The sequence below is a fragment of the Pistacia vera genome, unplaced genomic scaffold (assembly GCF_008641045.1).
Source record: "Pistacia vera cultivar Batoury unplaced genomic scaffold, PisVer_v2 Contig100, whole genome shotgun sequence".
Lineage (NCBI taxonomy): Eukaryota > Viridiplantae > Streptophyta > Magnoliopsida > Sapindales > Anacardiaceae > Pistacia > Pistacia vera.
The window spans coordinates 1,760,406-1,777,297 of record NW_022195028.1 but is presented as its reverse complement, the minus strand read 5'-3'; the positions used below and the strand labels follow the sequence as shown (position 1 = coordinate 1,777,297).

The following is a 16,892-nucleotide window of genomic DNA, read 5'->3' as shown; positions in this document are numbered from 1 at the left end:
TCATTGAGGGATATTTAGAGGGTACTTGACTGGGGAGGGGTTTTACACATTACATATGTTATTTGTAAGAGAGTTTGTAGAAATTGACATGGCTGCCACGTGGCATGTGGGCCACATCACTTAATGCTAAAATTTAAAAAAGAAAGTTTTTTCTTTTTTTTTTTTTTCAAATCAAAATTTTCCAATTTATCATATACAATAAATCAAATTCCCTCCCAAATTGTTCAATCCCTAAATCATATTCTCCCCAAAATTTTACAAACCCTAACCATCAAAATCTCTCTTTGTCAAAGACTATTAAACCCTAACCACCACATCAGCCACACCTTCCAGCGGACGACCACCACCAGCTAGCCGTGCATTCCAACGGATGACATCACTAGCCAGCTGTGCCTTCCAAACAATGACCATCGCCAACCGAGCCTTCAAAACGACGACCACCTCCATTGCACCTTCCAAAAGGGTATTTGTTTTTTGTTTTTTGTTTGGTGTTATGCTGATTTCTTATTATCAAAAGCTGTTTACTTTGTGTTTTGCATATCTATTGGGTGATGGGATCTCACTGTAGATGGAGTTGTCATGTTAGGGTTGTAAAAGAAAGTTTGTGAGATTGGGTTCTAAGTGCGTTATTACTCTTTAATAATAAAGTTTAGCTCACAATCTAATCTTACAAACTCTTTCTCACAATCCTGATGTGATAGCTCGCAATTGGTCAGATGGGAAAATTTATTAGAAACCTATTATGAACTGTCACATCGGGGTTGTGAGAAAAAAGTTTTTGAGATTGGGTTGGAAGTGTAGTATGCCTATAACTTAATATATCATTATGATAAGGGGATTTGTACTTGAGTAATGCTATAGACACCGAATTTGTGCACTAAAATTTTTTACCGAACGACGTGACATCCACTAAGATGCAACCACGTTGGACAAAAAATACTGATTCTGTAAATGGACGACCGTCCATCTTACATGGACGACTGTCCATACGTTATGGACGATCGTTCATCACGAATAGACAATCGTCTATGACAATATCAATGGACTCTCGTCCATATAATAAGAACGGATGCCCATTTACTTTGGACGGGCGTCCATATAAGATAGACGCCTGTCTAGAAAAGTTTAAAAACAAATAATGGATGTGCGTCCATATACAATAGACAACCGTCCGTGTACGATGGACAACTGTCCATACCCAAATTCTAGTTTAATAAAAAAATTTCTTTAAAAATTTCTACATTGTGAGTACTTTTTATCTATCTCTCTTGCTTTGCATTTTTTTATAAATGAAAAAAAAAAATTATCAATTTTAAAAAAATAAATTTATTTGAGTATGGACCCCGTCCATCTCATTTGAATGGCCGTCTATTGTATATGGACGACCATCCTCATTAGATGGACTGGCGTCATACTTTGTACTTTAAAAATCAATTTTTTTTCCTTTATTTCATCTAAATGTTTTATGATTTAAAAATGAATATTTCATCTAAAAATTTTGACTTAGACAAGTCATAGTTTTTTATAAATGAAAAAGAAATTGTAAATTTAAGAAAAAAATTATTTGAGATGGATTGACATCCAATACTTTGTGCTTTAAAATTATAAGACGAATACTTTGTACATATAATATGGACAATCATCCATAGTAAAGGGATTCTTGTCCATAATATATGAACGAGAGTCTATTGATATTTTTTAGACTCTCGTCTATTTTTGATAAATAATTATCTATAATTATTGGACGACTATTTATTCACTTAATATCTATACTGTACCCTACGTGACCACGCCCAAGTCAAATACCAAACAGATCGGTGTAAAATTTCGGTACTAGTATTAGTATTGTCTGTAGCATTTTTGTTTGTACTTTTATCATCTCAGTAGTATTTAATTTCTGACAAAGGACGGTTTGCTCAACTGTGTACAGCCCCAAAACAGCACACGTTTCATCTCCTAAGAGGCTAAAACCCCTTACAAAACCCTAGGACACTCCACTCCTTATTCTCTTTCCCAGCTCACTACTCAAGACAGTCACCGACGAAACTGCACCCATGGCTCACTCCGCCCTCCGCCTCCGCCGCTCCCTCCCGCTTCCTGCCGCTCTCCGCCGTTCCCTCTCTTCACTCGTACCTGCACTCTCTTCTCCCCCTCTCCTCAAACCCTCAATTTCTTCATATTCGCCATCGTTGCAGCAACAGTCATCTTCTTTTCTGGCCTCTAGTGTTCAATCTCGGCCGTTCAGATCGTATCCGACGGTCTCACTTTCGTCGAATAAAACGTACCACTTGTACAAGGAAGGTGATGAGATAACGCCCGACACGATCCTGTTCGAGGGTTGCGATTACAATCACTGGCTTATTGTTATGGAGTTTCCGAAAGATCCTAAGCCTACGCCTGAAGAGATGGTTAGAACTTACGAGGAAACTTGTGCTAAAGGACTCAACATTAGGTATTTTCTTTTTCTAATTTTAAAATTTTAATTTTGGATGAATTTTTTTTTTTTTTTTGAATTTAGGGTTTTATTGTAATTTGAACTTGAGAAATATGTGCTAATATTGGGTCAGTCTATTTTTTATTTTTAATATTGAATATATATTCTTATTTTTGAATTTGTTTTTATGGTATTTGAACTGAAAAATTGTGCTAAATATTGGGTCAGGTCATTTTTACTCGTGAAGTGGTTTCGAGTATGAGTTGAAATGCTTTAATTGTATGATTCTGTGCTCTGTGTTCTTATTTTGTCTGAGAATTGTTTTGAATATAAGTGTTTTTTTTTTTGTAAGAAAAGCCGTAGTCCATTCCATTCTAGCTATTTTGGGTCCGACCTGTGTTCTGGTCAGCTTACTTCATGGCCGGATTAATTGCTTTAAGAGCATTCCTTGGTCGGGCATTGTGCGTCATTTCTCCAGTGGAATGGTTATTTATTGTGAAACTTTGATGTGACTCAGCTGTTTTTTACCTTTGAGTATTGTATTGATGGTTATGTAGTTGAGCATCTTTTTGTTATGCTATGCATATGTTTTATTCAGATAGTTTCAAATAGGGCTGACAGTCGGGCCGAGCTTGAGTTGAGCGGCTCGGGCTCAGCTTGCATTTTGTCGAGCTGTTGGCTTGACTACAGTGTCAAGCCGAGCTGGAACATGACATCGGGGTCCCTGTGAATTTTGGAAAGTAAAAGGGGTGATGAAAATTTTACAGATTCAAAATGACAAATCCACCCTTATGGAAAATCTAAAAATCAAATGGGGATTAATTAAACTCAAATTGAAAAACCCTAACATCTAAAAGCTCTCTTCTCTGCGTGTGTTCCTGATCTGCCCCTTTCGCGTTTGCTGTTCCCGATCTGTCGACGTCATCTCAGTCTTGTGTTGAAGTGTGTTGTCTTCTGTTGTCTTGACGCGTGCGGGCGTCTTCTTCATCTTCTAATTTTATTTGGAGGTAAATTTTTTTGATGTTTTGTTATTTGTTTACGTCTGAACCAATTCCTCTGTTTATTAGTTCAATCCCCAGAACTTCAGTGAATCATCCTCTCGCAACAAAGGGTGCCATCAGCTGAAGCAGCCGCCTCAGCTTTGCAAACAGAAGGTCTCTCCTTGAGACAAATAACTTGTGGTTTTGACACAAGCCACAAACTTGCGAAACCCCATTTGAAGATAACGAAAACCAAAGGGCTTTGGTTTAACAGCTAAAATTCTCTGCTTTAACCTATTAGATGGTTGCAAAGTTCTAATTTTGGGATTCAATGGTAAAGAAAGAAGCCCTCTTGTTTGCAAAACAGCTTCCATATCTCTGTCTTCTCCCTTCCCACTCTTAGCTTTGTTTGTGATTTTGGTGTTAAAATTTGTTAATAAGAAGATAAAGTTGGTTTGGTGGAAGAGATTTAAAAGAGAACAGGTGGAAGTGAAGCAGTGAAAAGTTGAAGAGTAAGATACAATCAAGGGCAAAGAAAGAAAAAACAAAAAAGTATTGCAGAAGGATCTTATAATTTTCAATACTCAGAGCTCAAGTATCCCTATCTGCACTCAAGTTCGAGCTCGAACTCAAAACTTCAGGCTCGACCAAGCTCAAGCTCGAGCTCAAGTAGCCAGATTCTCCGCTTAGCTCGAAGCCACTCCTAGTTTCAAACTATAGGGAAGGAATTTGCCGGCACAATTATGTGTGTACTTAGCTTAGCTAGTCTAGGGCTTCTGTTGTATATGGCTAATTTTAGGAGAACGACATGGGAAAGCTAAAGATGTTCAACCGATGCTTTTTTATGACTTGAAACACTTTCTCTTCTAAAGCACCTAACAAAACCTATCAAGTGATTCTTGGAAACTTCTTTTTGATACATCTATGAGCTGATTTGTTTTCCCCAAAAATCACATCAAATATTTTTCTTGCACCAAAGCGCTTTTCAGAGAAGCTGATATACAGAAGTTATTCTTGGAAAAATCTCTAATTTTTCTTTTGCTATTCTGGTTGAGACTGCAAAACGGGCACAATCTAAGAATGTTTGTGCTTTGCCTTGTTTTTCTGTTTTTCAATATTTGGTTGTTGGATAAAGTTATTTTCATCTTATGCTCAGTGGTTCTGTTTTTTCCATTTTCATCTTTCTTTGAATGTTCAACATATTTCACCTTTTTTTTTTTTTTTTTTTTCATTGAACACACTTTCTTGATTTTCTATTGTGCGACTGCTATGCCATTGTCATTAACTATATCTTCAAAACAAGAATGTGCAGTATAATGTTCTGTTGGCAGCTTCTGTGTAGCTGTCTCTTATATCTTCAATTTCTGGATAGCATGTATGTCTACAAGACACTTTAAAGTTATCAAGTTGTTTTACTGATGTTACAGGGAATGAGCATTTGTAATTGTTTATGTGCTTTCTTTTTGTTTAAGCTTTTTCCTATTTTGTTGGATCATTTCTCAATATCCGAAATGTGGCTTCCATGTTTATTGAATTGTGTTTTTGTTGATAGGAATGACATATAATGATTGATGTTTGGCATCTTTGTTGGAATGCTTCTATGTTCCCTCATTATCAATATGATTTAATAACAATTATTTATTTATTTATTTTGCACTTTCATGGTTAGAATCCTGTAACATTTATGAGAATGTCTTTATTTCTTGAGGTGTAAAGACAATTGTTCAAAGAAGACATGCCTGAAACAGCGACTAGTTTGGCTTACAGGAACTTATGGATTTTTCTCTTTCTTATTTACCCCTCTCCCTGGTTAATCTAAAACGGTTTGTTGGTTAGAATATAGATGTGGTTCCCATTAGTATTTATCTTTAGCATGAAAAGCTGACATTGTATTCTGAAAAAAATAATGTCTTTTTCTTTGTGCACCGATTTTCTGTTATGCTTGTAAATTATTCATATGATTCAAAGTATGGTATTTTGAGACGTAACTTTTCTAATTCCTTGGTTAATGNTTTCCCTCATTATGAATATGATTTAATAACATTTTTGTTTTTGTTTTTTGCACTTACATGGTTAGAATCCTGTCACATTTAAAAGAATGTCTTTATTTCTTGAGATGTAAAGAAAATCATTCAAAGAAGACATGCCTGAGAAACAGCGGTTAATTTGGCTTACGGGAATTTATGGATTTTTTCCGTTTCTTATTTATCCCTCTCCCTGGTTAATCCAAAATGGCTTGTTGGTTAGAATATAAATGTGGTTCCCATTAGTATTTATCTTTAGCATGAAAAGCTGACATTGTATTCTGATAAAATAATTGCTTTCTCTTTGTGCACTAATCTTTTTGTTCTGCTTGTAAATTATTCATATGATTCAAAGTAAGGTATTTTGAGACGTAACTTTTCTAATTCCTTGGTTAATGGTTGGGTTCATGCAAGTGAATTTTTGCTTGCTAGACTCCCTTTACTTTTGGTGCTCAATATTTTGTGATTTTTGTTGCGTATGTTGAGTTTTCTTGTATAAAATTGTCTATGCTGATTTCGAATCATTTTTCGTGGTGCTAGTTTGGAGGAGGCAAAACAAAAAATCTATGCTTGTAGCACAAGTACTTATCAAGGCTTTCAGGCAGTAATGACTGAACAAGAGTCAGAGAAGTTTGATGGCAAGTGTTTGTAGCATTTTCTCAATATCAAATAACATATATGGTATGGATGCTGAATTTTCTATTATTATAAACAGGTCTCCCTGGAGTTATTTTTGTGTTGCCAGATTCTTACATTGATCCACAGAACAAGGAATATGGAGGTGTGATTATTATACTGATAAGCTTTCAAGCTGCTTTTTTTATTTTCCTTTTTTCGGTCTAGCATAGGACATTGCCTCACCAATATATAATTTAGCAATTTTGTACATGAACTTATAATATTTGTACTTATCAGGAGACAAATACATTAATGGAACAATTATACCAAGACCACCTCCTATTCAACGCAATACAGGGGGAAGATTCCATGACCGAAATAGGAGTTCTGACCGACCGCCAAGATACAACCAGCAAGGAGGTCCAATGCAAAATCAGCAAAATTATCCTCAAAACAATTCATGGCAAGGCGATGGCAGGAACCATGGAGCTCCACAAAATTATCCACCACAACAGAACTACCCACCTCAACAAAATTATCCACCTCAACAAAATTATCCACCTCAACAGAATTTTGGCACTCCTGGTCAAGGAGAAAGGGGAGGTCCCATGCCAATGATCCCAAGTGGAAGGGAATCACTTCAAGGGAATAGAAAAGGTTCAATACCTCCGTATCCGGGAAATTACAGTCAAGGGGAGCGAAGAAACTATTATCCTCCACAAGGAGACCAGAGCAGTTATGGGGAAAGGAATTTTGTAGGAAATAATTCAAATTATGCTCCTCCTTCACACGGTGGAACTTATGGGCAAGGAAAAAGTTCTAACCATGGACAGAGTTATGGGGGGCAAGGAGAAAACCAACGATTTTCACCAATGGAACAGGGAAATGTACAAGGAGAGCAATGGAACTATGCACCTGTGGGACAAACAGGGACAAATCAAGTAAGGAATTTTCCCATATTAAATTAATTGTCTTGATATGATAGAATTGTCTTTTAGAGCTTTTAAGTTATCTTTTTTTCTTATGAAATTGTAAGATGAATATCATACAGCAGCTGAAATATTAACTTTTCCATCTCCTTGATACAAATCTTAATCAGATAGTCAATAGCATACTGGTCAAACGGAAGCTATCATACAGGGTCTTGTGAGCATAATTCTTTATCATTCTAGGGAGCTGTTTCATTCTTGAATTTTAAAAGTTTGTTAGTGAAATACCTTTTTGTGCAACTTATGTGAAAATGAGCAATTCTATCAATGCAAGTTAGTTCCTTTCCATCTTGCCTTTTCTAGTAAGAAGGGGTTCAGTGCATGTTTACTGACCAAGTTTTTGGCATCTGCAGGGACGGTATTGAGAGAGGATTATAAGTGGTTCTTTGGGACGTCGAGTAAGAAGGGACCCGAGAAGGATTTATGAAATTGCTTCTCCTCTGATTACTAGTTCACAAAGTAATAGGATAAAACTCTTTGGAGTCGGCTATGGTAAATATGCTGTAATTTTTTCTATATTAATCTCTATTTCACCTGCGAAGCTGGAGCTAGTTACTTTCTTACACTGTTTATCGGTTTTAATGGATTCAACTCAGATTTTTACTACCACCTTGTTACATATATGCTCTTATAAATGTGAATCTTATGTTGGGATCCTGTTTTTGGAAGGAATATATTTCAACCATAATTTGTTTGGTTGTTAATTGAATGTTTTGTTTGTTCACCAAGTTATAATGTTAACCCCGTATGAGAATCTTTGGTGGTTGTGATTTGCATGATGAGCCAAAATCAAAGGCATAAGATAAGGTCTTAATGACAAAAAAAGTTTATTCAGAATAATGATGTGCTTTTGTCTAAGAACCCCTACTTTTATTTGGGTTTGGAATATTGTTTTCATATATAGGGGTTTAGAAAGATTATTCGAAGAAATTATTTAAAAAAAAAAAATAATAATTCAATTTGATTGTAATGGAGTTTTAAGTTATCATAAATAAAAAGATAAAGACATGAATTAAAAAAAAAAAAAAAAAATCTTGAGTGCATACAAGTAGCTTCACTCTTCATCATAATCGCCATGCCAATTTTATGGATTGTATTAAGTTATTGGTAAAGATAAATTGGAAATCAATTAACATATTATTTCAAAATGTTGTAATAAAATGTTGTTATTTTTTACTCATTAAAATATATAAACAAATTTTAATTATAATTCATCAAAATATTTCTTTGAAATTACTAATTTGTGTAAACATTCCTTAAAATTGTCGGGAATTTAGTTTCTTTTTATTTTTAACCCCATTTAAAGAAATGTTTTCTTTTTTGAAGTAGCCAAGAATAAAAAAACGTGTGAATCTAATCACTTTCTTGATATGATGTTTGAACAAAATAACCGTGAATAAAAAAGGGTTGGTTATAATCATACTAATATTACAGAATTTCTCGCCAATTGCGCATGTAATATTTCAATTCCTTCTCTCTTTCTCTCTCTCTCTCTCTCTCTCTCTCAATGAAGAAACAAGAAATCGAAGGAAATCATTTTCTCTTTTCTTCTGATCCTTAAGAGTCTTCTTCTTCTTCTTCTTCTTCTTGTTCAGGTGATCCTCATGATATTACATTTTCTATATCCTTCATTTAAGCCCTTCACTTTGCCTCATGTATACTTTTAAACTCAAATAATGAAAATAAAGATAAGGAATAAAATGGATTTGTTCTTAGTTCAGCTGGTTGGATCTCTCAAGGTTGTATGAAAGTTACAGAAGTCAAATCCCACTTGGTATATCCACCTTCTGTCTTCCTTGCTTTCTATCTTGTCTAAGCTTGTTGGATTTTCCTCATCCGCTGTATTGAATCTATCCAGCTTACGAGATGTAACATAATCCCCAGAGGACCCAAGGAAGGAAACTAATCCAACGGCTTATAAAGCGCTTAGAAAATGGAGTGGATTAGGGCTTAGGTTACAGGGGCAGACATCCCGAGAGAGTGAATGATGCATTCAGCCTCTGAATCAGACTAGCCCATGGCCCCTGCATTCTGTTAGAAATTGGCTTTCTATGTTGCAACTCACAGGATAAATTTGCAGAGTAAGAAAATAGAGAATAAAACAAGATTAAAAAGTAGAAGAGAGGAAATTCGACACAGTACTTATATTGAATTGAAGTATAAGTTTTACTTTTGACATATAACAGAGACCCAAACTTGCTCTTTAAATAGGAAATAAAACTCCTTGTGTTCAATTTTTTAAGCCTAAAGAATGGAAGTAATTCCACTACATATTTTATGACTCCATAACTTACTATACCATAACTCCACTAACATAAAAATAGGAATTAATTAAGCAACACATTTCATCATTCCCCCTTGATGCGAAACCAGATATGCCAAGTAGATTCCTGAATTTCAAGAACTTGGAGTAAGAGAGAGCTTTGGTAAAACCATCAGCAGCTNAAAGAAAGCCCTTATTCTGAATTATCCTGGAAAGTTTCACTAGATACTATAATTCTTCCTAAAATCAATTGCAGGTCCTTTCCTGTTCGCTATTGAATAAGGCTACCTTTTTTAGTTGTTAATTGTTGTTAATAGGAATGATAGATGGTGCTCTGTGTAAAATTGTTAGTCATTTTTGCAGAAAGCTTGAATTTCACTCGCTTTGAAGTGCCTTTTTTATTCTGTGTGAGTTTCATGTAATCTAATTACTTTCTCTATTCTGGTCTCAGAGAGGGACGATTCTTGGATCATGTTATGGAGATTACAGCTATTTGTAATGGCTTTGTGCAGATACATTTAGGAATTTATGTCTCCTTTTGCTCAACTGTGTTTTGGTGATGTTTTAATATATATATGCACCTGTAAGATCAGAGGATTTCGTTCAATCAATGAAGTTCACAAGCTTTATGATATAGATATCGGTCAGGTCACATTGAATTTGAAATTGACTTTGAGATTCTTCACAACTTGACGTTTGGTATTGATGGATGCATTTACGACCATATCTTTAGAAAAATGAGATGCATTTAGAATCTGGTTTTCCCTCAGTTTAGAAGTTAGAATGGCTAGTGATGGGGCTGCCACCCCAAGGGCATCTGAGGAACCAGTTTTCTTATATGGCGATTTGGATTTATGGATTTTAGAAGCGAAATATCTTCCCAATATGGATTTAGTTTCAGAAAGATTGAGAAGATGTTGTAATATGTTTGGTCAATGCTCATTTCCCTGTGGGCAACAACCAGCAGGGCTTTCAGCTCAACATTCAATCATTACAAGCGACCCTTATGTGTCTGTTTGTCTAGCCGGGGCTACAGTAGCACAAACTAGAGTAATAGCCAACTGTGAAAATCCTTTGTGGGATGAGCATTTTCGCGTGCCTGTTGCCCACCCTGTTGTAAAAGTAGAATTTCATGTCAAGGATAATGATGTTCTCGGAGCTGAACTTATTGGGACAGTGGAGATATCAGTTGACAAAATCCTTTCCGGAAATGGTCTTAATGATTGGTTCCCTATCAGTGGACAGGGCAGAAAAGGTATGGAGCTTTCTCCTGAATTGCATATATCTATGCAGTTTTGGCCTGTTGAACAAAACCCCCTTTATAAAGATGGAGTAGGAGCAGGGCCAGATTACATAGGAGTTCCCGGTACATATTTTCCCCTCCGAACGGGAGGGAATGTGACGCTTTACCAAGATGCTCATGTACCTGATGGTAAGCTGCCGGAAATTGCACTTGATGGTGGGAAAGTTTTTCGGCACAGTAAATGTTGGGAAGATATATGCCATGCTATTCTGGAAGCCCGCAACATGATATACATGATTGGCTGGTCCATATATCACCCCGTAAAGCTTGTGAGGGAGCCGACAAGGCCATTACCTTCAGAAGGACAGCTTTCATTAGGAGACTTGTTGAAGCATAAATCCCAAGAAGGGGTCCATGTGATCCTACTGATTTGGGATGATAAGACTTCGCATGACAAATTCCTAATAAAAACGGTAGGTCTTTTGACGCAAAACTGACAATAAATGAATGATAGATTCAGTACTGATGTTTATGCGAGATACATATGAACTTTGATCAATGACAGGCTTGAATGTGCAGGAAGGTGTCATGCAGACTCACGATGAAGAAACTAGGAAGTTTTTCAAACACTCGAGTGTCCAATGCGTGCTTGCTCCTCGCTATGCAAGCAATAAACTCAGTATATTTAAGCAGCAGGTGTGGAACTTTTCTATTTGGATTTGGAATAATGCTGCAATTAAGATACTACTTGTAATGTTATTTCTCACATAGTAGCTTTTTCATTCATGAGAGATGTTTACTTCATTATTGGTCATATCTGAGTTAGACTATAGTAGTTCGATTTGTTATCTTATTCCTTGTTTTGAATGGATCCTTCTAGTCCAGGTTGTGGGAACCCTATTTACACATCATCAGAAGTGTGTGCTTCTTGACACCGAAGCATCAGCAAATCACCGGAAAGTAACTGCTTTTATTGGTGGTCTGGATCTATGTGACGGAAGATATGACACCCCTGAGCACAGGCTCTTTGACGATCTTGACACCATCTTTGCTGATGATTATCATAATCCTACATTTCCGGTAGGTGATTATCGTTAATTCCCACAACTTCTTCCTTTTATAAAAACTGTTGCAATTTATCGACTATGATGTTTTGATAGTTGAAATCTTGTTGACATGTACAGTCTTATGCTAAAAATCCAAGGCAACCATGGCATGACTTGCATTGTAAAGTTGAAGGCCCTGCTGCATATGATATATTAACAAATTTTGAGCAAAGATGGACAAAGGTCAGAAAATGGGGTGAATTCAGCCTCAAAAAGGTCACTAGCTGGCATGATGATGGTTTGTTAAATCTACAGCGTACTGTTGTAATGACACCCTCTCCAGGTCCTGATGGTTATAGAAATCTACGTGTGACAGAGGAAAATGATAGCGAAAGTTGGCATGTTCAGGTGGGTAAAAATTTTCATTGAAGTTCATGTTTATGCATTATTGATTCTGATGACATCATACATTAATCGTGCTTTTGATAGGTATTTCGGTCCATTGATTCAGGGTCTGTGAAAGGATTTCCAAAGGATGTTCAGGAAGCTTCAGCTCAGGTTAGAACTGAGCTTAGCCATGCTTAATAGGCTAGACAATGTTTCGTATTTTCTATATTTGATGTACCAGGGTTATGAATTTGCTCTATGTTACCTTTTTCCTGCAGAATCTGGTCTGTGGAAAGAACTTGAAAGTAGATAAGAGCATCCATACAGCATACGTAAAATCAATAAGATCAGCACAACACTTTGTATACATAGAGAATCAGTATTTCATTGGATCTTCATTTTATTGGCCATCATACAAAAATGCAGGTATACTAAGCACAAGGTTATTTAATGTAATTTTATGGTGACCTCTGAAAAATGTACTGATTGCTGCTTAACTTTGACCGAAGGAGTCTGTGGTGTTTTCCATTTCTATCTCTTTTTATCTTGATAATTTCACCGTCAAATTTGTGTACATATTTCTATCTAGCTGAATCTTGAGGATGCCAAATCTGAATGCCCTTCTTTTGAATTTCTTTACAAACAGGTGCTGATAACTTAATCCCCATGGAACTGGCAATGAAAATTGTCAGCAAAATCGATGCAAATGAGTATTTTTCTGTGTATATAGTAATACCGATGTGGCCAGAGGGTGTCCCCTCAAGTGCTCCTGTTCAGGAAATTTTATATTGGCAGGTTAGAAGAATCTCTTTCTTTTGACGAACAATTAAATTCAGCATATAGATCTCTGATCGTTGCTCAAAGATGGAAATAGAACTCAAATTGTTTGGACCTGGGACATAGCAAATCTTTTGCAGGGGCAAAACATTTGAACTTCTTCCTTCTCCTAGTATTAATGAAACTAAACATTTGTGTGAGAGAATTTTTTATGATATCTTGGAGCATTAGGCATATAATTGTGACATCTAATGATTATATGAGGTTTAACTGACTGCAGAGACAAACAATGGCCATGATGTACAAGATTATTGCACAGGCACTCGAGAGAAATGGCCTTTTGGAGATTTACCATCCACGAGATTATTTGAGCTTCTATTGCCTCGGTAAGCGTGAATGGCCATCTCAGGATAGTCGATCTCATTCTGGTCAGCAAACAGAAAGTCGTTTACTGGTATGATAGTTATTACAGTTCATATTAACATATAAATTGATTGGTTCTTCTGATATTGATGTTGTATCTTGAATGACTCTTTGATTTTTGTTCTTGTAACAGGCTGCAGCTCAAAAATACCGCAGATTTATGATTTATGTTCATGCCAAAGGAATGATAGTTGATGATGAGTATGTAATGATGGGATCGGCAAACATCAACCAGAGATCCATGGAGGGCTCAAGAGATACAGAAATTTCAATGGGTGCTTACCAACCTACTTACACATGGGCAGCAAAGAAATCTCATCCTCGTGGCCAAGTCTGAAACATGATTAGTCTTTTTTTAACAAATCTCATTCATTTAGCTCATGAAGAATGTTGTTTTACATTTCATCAACTGCATAAGTCTTGTTGCAGGTGTATGGTTATCGAATGTCTCTATGGGCAGAGCACCTTGCCACAATCGAGGACATTTTTCTCAAACCAGAGACACTCGAATGCATGAGGCATGTGAACAAGATTGCCAAAAACAACTGGGAAGCATTTGTGTCTGACAATCACGAGGAAATGAGAGGAAACTTGATGCAGTATCCAGTTCATATCACCCGCAGCGGGAAAGTCACTGCAATGCCAGGTTATGAAACATTCCCTGATGTTGGTGGCAAAATTCTTGGAGCACCTTCCAGTCTTCCTGATGCTCTAACCACATAACAGTTATTTGATAACTTGTAAATAAGATTATTTACACACTAATACACAGCTTGAAGTTTATTTAACAATGGAGTTGTGTGAGTTAGCAGTGAGGACACAAGTAATGTTTGATGAACATATATATATAGTTTGTAAGAAGAGAGTGTACATTACAATAACCTGAAATCATTTGGTTAGCTGCATTTTTTAAAACCCATTGAAATGAATGATACTACCGGTCATCAAATTGTGAAAACAAGGAAGGAATGTCAATGGAATGTTAATTTTATTGGTTCTTAAGAAATATTATACGTGAGTCAAATGACGGACCTATGATCAAGCTAGGGAGTGGGGGCTGGTGACATTATTATGTAATTTCATTTTAATGCAAGTTTTACGCTTTCAGGAAGGCGATTAAACAAGAATTTTGTATTCTTACATAAAGTTACATGTTGTGTACTTAATAATTCTTCAAGAATAGCATTATTATTTATGTTGTTAAGCCAATTAAAGAACAATTCTTGTTTTTAATTGGCTTTTGTTTTTCCCTTAAATTTCATGTATTTTGAAAGAAAAAGAATGGATATATTCCTTAAATTGTTTTAAATTCTACAATGGTGTTAACAAAATTGTGTAAAAAATAACATATGGCCTTTCATAATAAATTATTGAGTGGTATTATTGAAACCCTACTAATTTATTAACAAAGTTATAATTACATATATCAACTTTAAATTTATTTATATTTTCTTTTAATAAACCTTTTCTACACTCAAGAATCATAAACCTAACTCTAGTTTATAATATTTTTAAAACACTAAATTAAAAAAAAACAAATAAGAGGGCACTTATCCAACTCATATATATTTGTCAATTATTACCATCAAAATCCTTCGTCAAGCACTTTGCTTCTAGACGGTATAGAGAAAACAGATTTTTTGTTGACCAAATGTTAAATTATTTAATAGAAATCGTTGCTTAAGCACAATGCAGAGAAATTCTATTGCTCTGATAGTGGTTTTGAATTAAGAGTTTGTTGATAAAGCTTGAGATTACAAAGTTAACTATAACAATTTGACAAAGATTTAAGTAATTTCAATTCACAAAAATTCGTAATTAACAAATATTAAATTAATAAAATGATACTTATAAATTAGTAGGGCTTAAATAACAAGCTCTATATTCTTTGTTGGTATGAATAAAAAGGTTACGCTATCGTAAAACAAATTTTTTATACAAATTTGTGGCATAAATTCACCGTCAATGATTTATGCTAATCCAATGGACTTGAATGAGAAATTAGAGTTACTAATTTTTAATGTCATTTAAACAAATTCTATAAAAAAACATGGGTAAAGGGTTCCTCAAATTTTTTTAAGGAATCCTAATTCTTGAGATTGGGAATCCTGTAAATTTACTTTTTTGACCCCCTTTTGAATTTAAATTTTCTATATATAGATTTTTATTTAAATTTTTATTATTTTATAATTTAGTGATTAAATACGATTTTGTAAATGTTGACATTAGTTAAACAGTTGATTGGAATATTTGCATGGCAACAATCATTTTAAGGCGATAAATCATACCTAGCCAACATCAATCATTCATAGCTCTCTTCGAAGAGTGTGAAACTCGTCCTTATCAAGAGACTTAACAAAAACATCAGCCGATTGGTGATTATTATTAACAAATTCAAGCACAGTATCATCATTGCTAACATGATCACGTAGAAAATGATATCTAATATCTATATGCTTTGTACTAGAATAATGTACTAGACTTTTAGACAAATTAATAGCACTTGTATTATCACAATCGATAAGAATGTTATGCATTTTAACACCAAAATCTTCATGTTGCTACTTCATCCATAGAAGTTGTGCACAACAACTAGTTGTCAATACATATTCAGTTTCTGTAGTAAAAGTAGCAATTGAATTTTGTATCTTTGAAAAACCATGACACTAGCATGCTTCCTAAGAATTGACATGTTCCATTAGTGCTTTTTCTATCTATCCTACATCCTTCATAGTCAACATATGAATATCCTGTAAGACTAAAGGATGATCCTCTAGGATACCATAAACCAATGTTTGATATTCCTTTCAAGTACCTTAGAAGTCTTTTCACAACATTCAAATGAGAATATTCTTTAGGACTTGATTGGAAACATGCACACATGCACACACTAAATAATATGTCATGCCTAGATGCAATCAAATACAATAAAGCGTCTATCATGCTTCTATAAAGCCTTATATCAACACTTTTTCCTCCTTCATTAGCTTCTAATTTGAGTGAAGTGCTCATGGGAGTAGGTTGATCTTTTGCTTCATTCATCTTGAATAGCTTGAGGAGATCATTTATGTACTTGGATTGATTTAGCAAGATCCCATCATTTTGTTGCTTGATTTGTAATATGAGACAGTAATTTAATTCTCCCATCATGCTTATCTCGAATCCACCCACATCATCTTAGAAAATTGTTTGATAAGATTTTCATTAGTAGCACCAAAGATGATGTCATCAACATATATTTGAACTACCAAAATGTCATGCTCATGCTTTTTTGTAAATAAGGTAGTATTCACCTTTCCCTTTGTAAAACCATCTTGAATAAGAAAACTACTCTATCTTTCATACCAATCTCTAGGAGCTTGTCTTAAACTATAAAAAGCTTTTTGAGAGTTTAAGAACATGTTCATGAAATTTGGGGTTTTCAAATCACGGTGGTTGTTTGACATAAACCTCTTCTTGAATAAATCCATTTAAAAATGCTCTTTTAACATCCATTTGAAAAAGTTTGAAATTTAAATGGCATGCATAAGCAAATAACATTCTAATTTCTTCTAATTGAGCAATGAGGGGAAGGGCATAGCTAGGTTTCATCAAAATCAATACCTTCCTCTTGAGAGTAGCCTTGGGAAACTAAACTTGCTTTGTTTCTTACCACTATACCTTGTTCATCCATCGTGTTTTGGAATAACCATTTGGTGCTGATGATAG

At 35.1% G+C, this 16,892-nt stretch overlaps 2 protein-coding genes across 3 annotated transcripts; both read left to right on the top strand.

The window, feature by feature from the left end:
* Positions 1–1,935: 1,935 nt before the first annotated feature.
* Positions 1,936–7,754, top strand: LOC116130804 (multiple organellar RNA editing factor 1, mitochondrial). The gene is made up of 5 exons (XM_031416520.1): positions 1,936–2,452; positions 5,979–6,076; positions 6,154–6,219; positions 6,354–6,997; positions 7,399–7,754. Exons 1-5 carry the CDS (start codon positions 2,055–2,057, stop codon positions 7,408–7,410), a joined length of 1,218 nt encoding a protein of 405 aa, XP_031272380.1. The 5' UTR covers positions 1,936–2,054; the 3' UTR covers positions 7,411–7,754.
* A 2,009-nt stretch (positions 7,755–9,763) lies between these two features.
* LOC116131978 (phospholipase D delta-like) lies at positions 9,764–14,017 on the top strand. 2 transcript variants are annotated; one of them, XM_031417693.1, is made up of 10 exons: positions 9,764–11,024; positions 11,131–11,247; positions 11,437–11,631; positions 11,736–12,005; positions 12,087–12,155; positions 12,263–12,410; positions 12,631–12,779; positions 13,042–13,215; positions 13,318–13,515; positions 13,614–14,017. In XM_031417693.1, the coding sequence occupies exons 1-10, from the start codon at positions 10,092–10,094 to the stop codon at positions 13,905–13,907; spliced, it is 2,547 nt and encodes an 848-aa protein (XP_031273553.1). In that variant the 5' UTR covers positions 9,764–10,091; the 3' UTR covers positions 13,908–14,017. The 2 variants fall into 2 exon arrangements, with proteins under 2 accessions (XP_031273553.1, XP_031273611.1); XM_031417751.1 differs by having other exon boundaries at positions 13,603–13,832.
* The last annotated feature ends 2,875 nt before the right edge of the window (positions 14,018–16,892 follow it).

Bases quoted from the DNA above. Each gene is read 5' to 3' on its own strand.
- LOC116130804 (XM_031416520.1), top strand. From the start codon at position 2,055: ATGGCTCACTCCGCCCTCCGCCTCCGCCGCTCCCTCCCGCTTCCTGCC. The intron at 6,077-6,153 runs GCAAGTGTTTGT...TATTATAAACAG, and splicing joins AGAGTCAGAGAAGTTTGATG to GTCTCCCTGGAGTTATTTTT. The intron at 6,220-6,353 runs GTGTGATTATTA...TGTACTTATCAG, and splicing joins ACAGAACAAGGAATATGGAG to GAGACAAATACATTAATGGA.
- LOC116131978 (XM_031417693.1), top strand. From the start codon at position 10,092: ATGGCTAGTGATGGGGCTGCCACCCCAAGGGCATCTGAGGAACCAGTT. The intron at 11,248-11,436 runs GTGTGGAACTTT...CTTCTAGTCCAG, and splicing joins TCAGTATATTTAAGCAGCAG to GTTGTGGGAACCCTATTTAC. The intron at 12,780-13,041 runs GTTAGAAGAATC...AACTGACTGCAG, and splicing joins AGGAAATTTTATATTGGCAG to AGACAAACAATGGCCATGAT.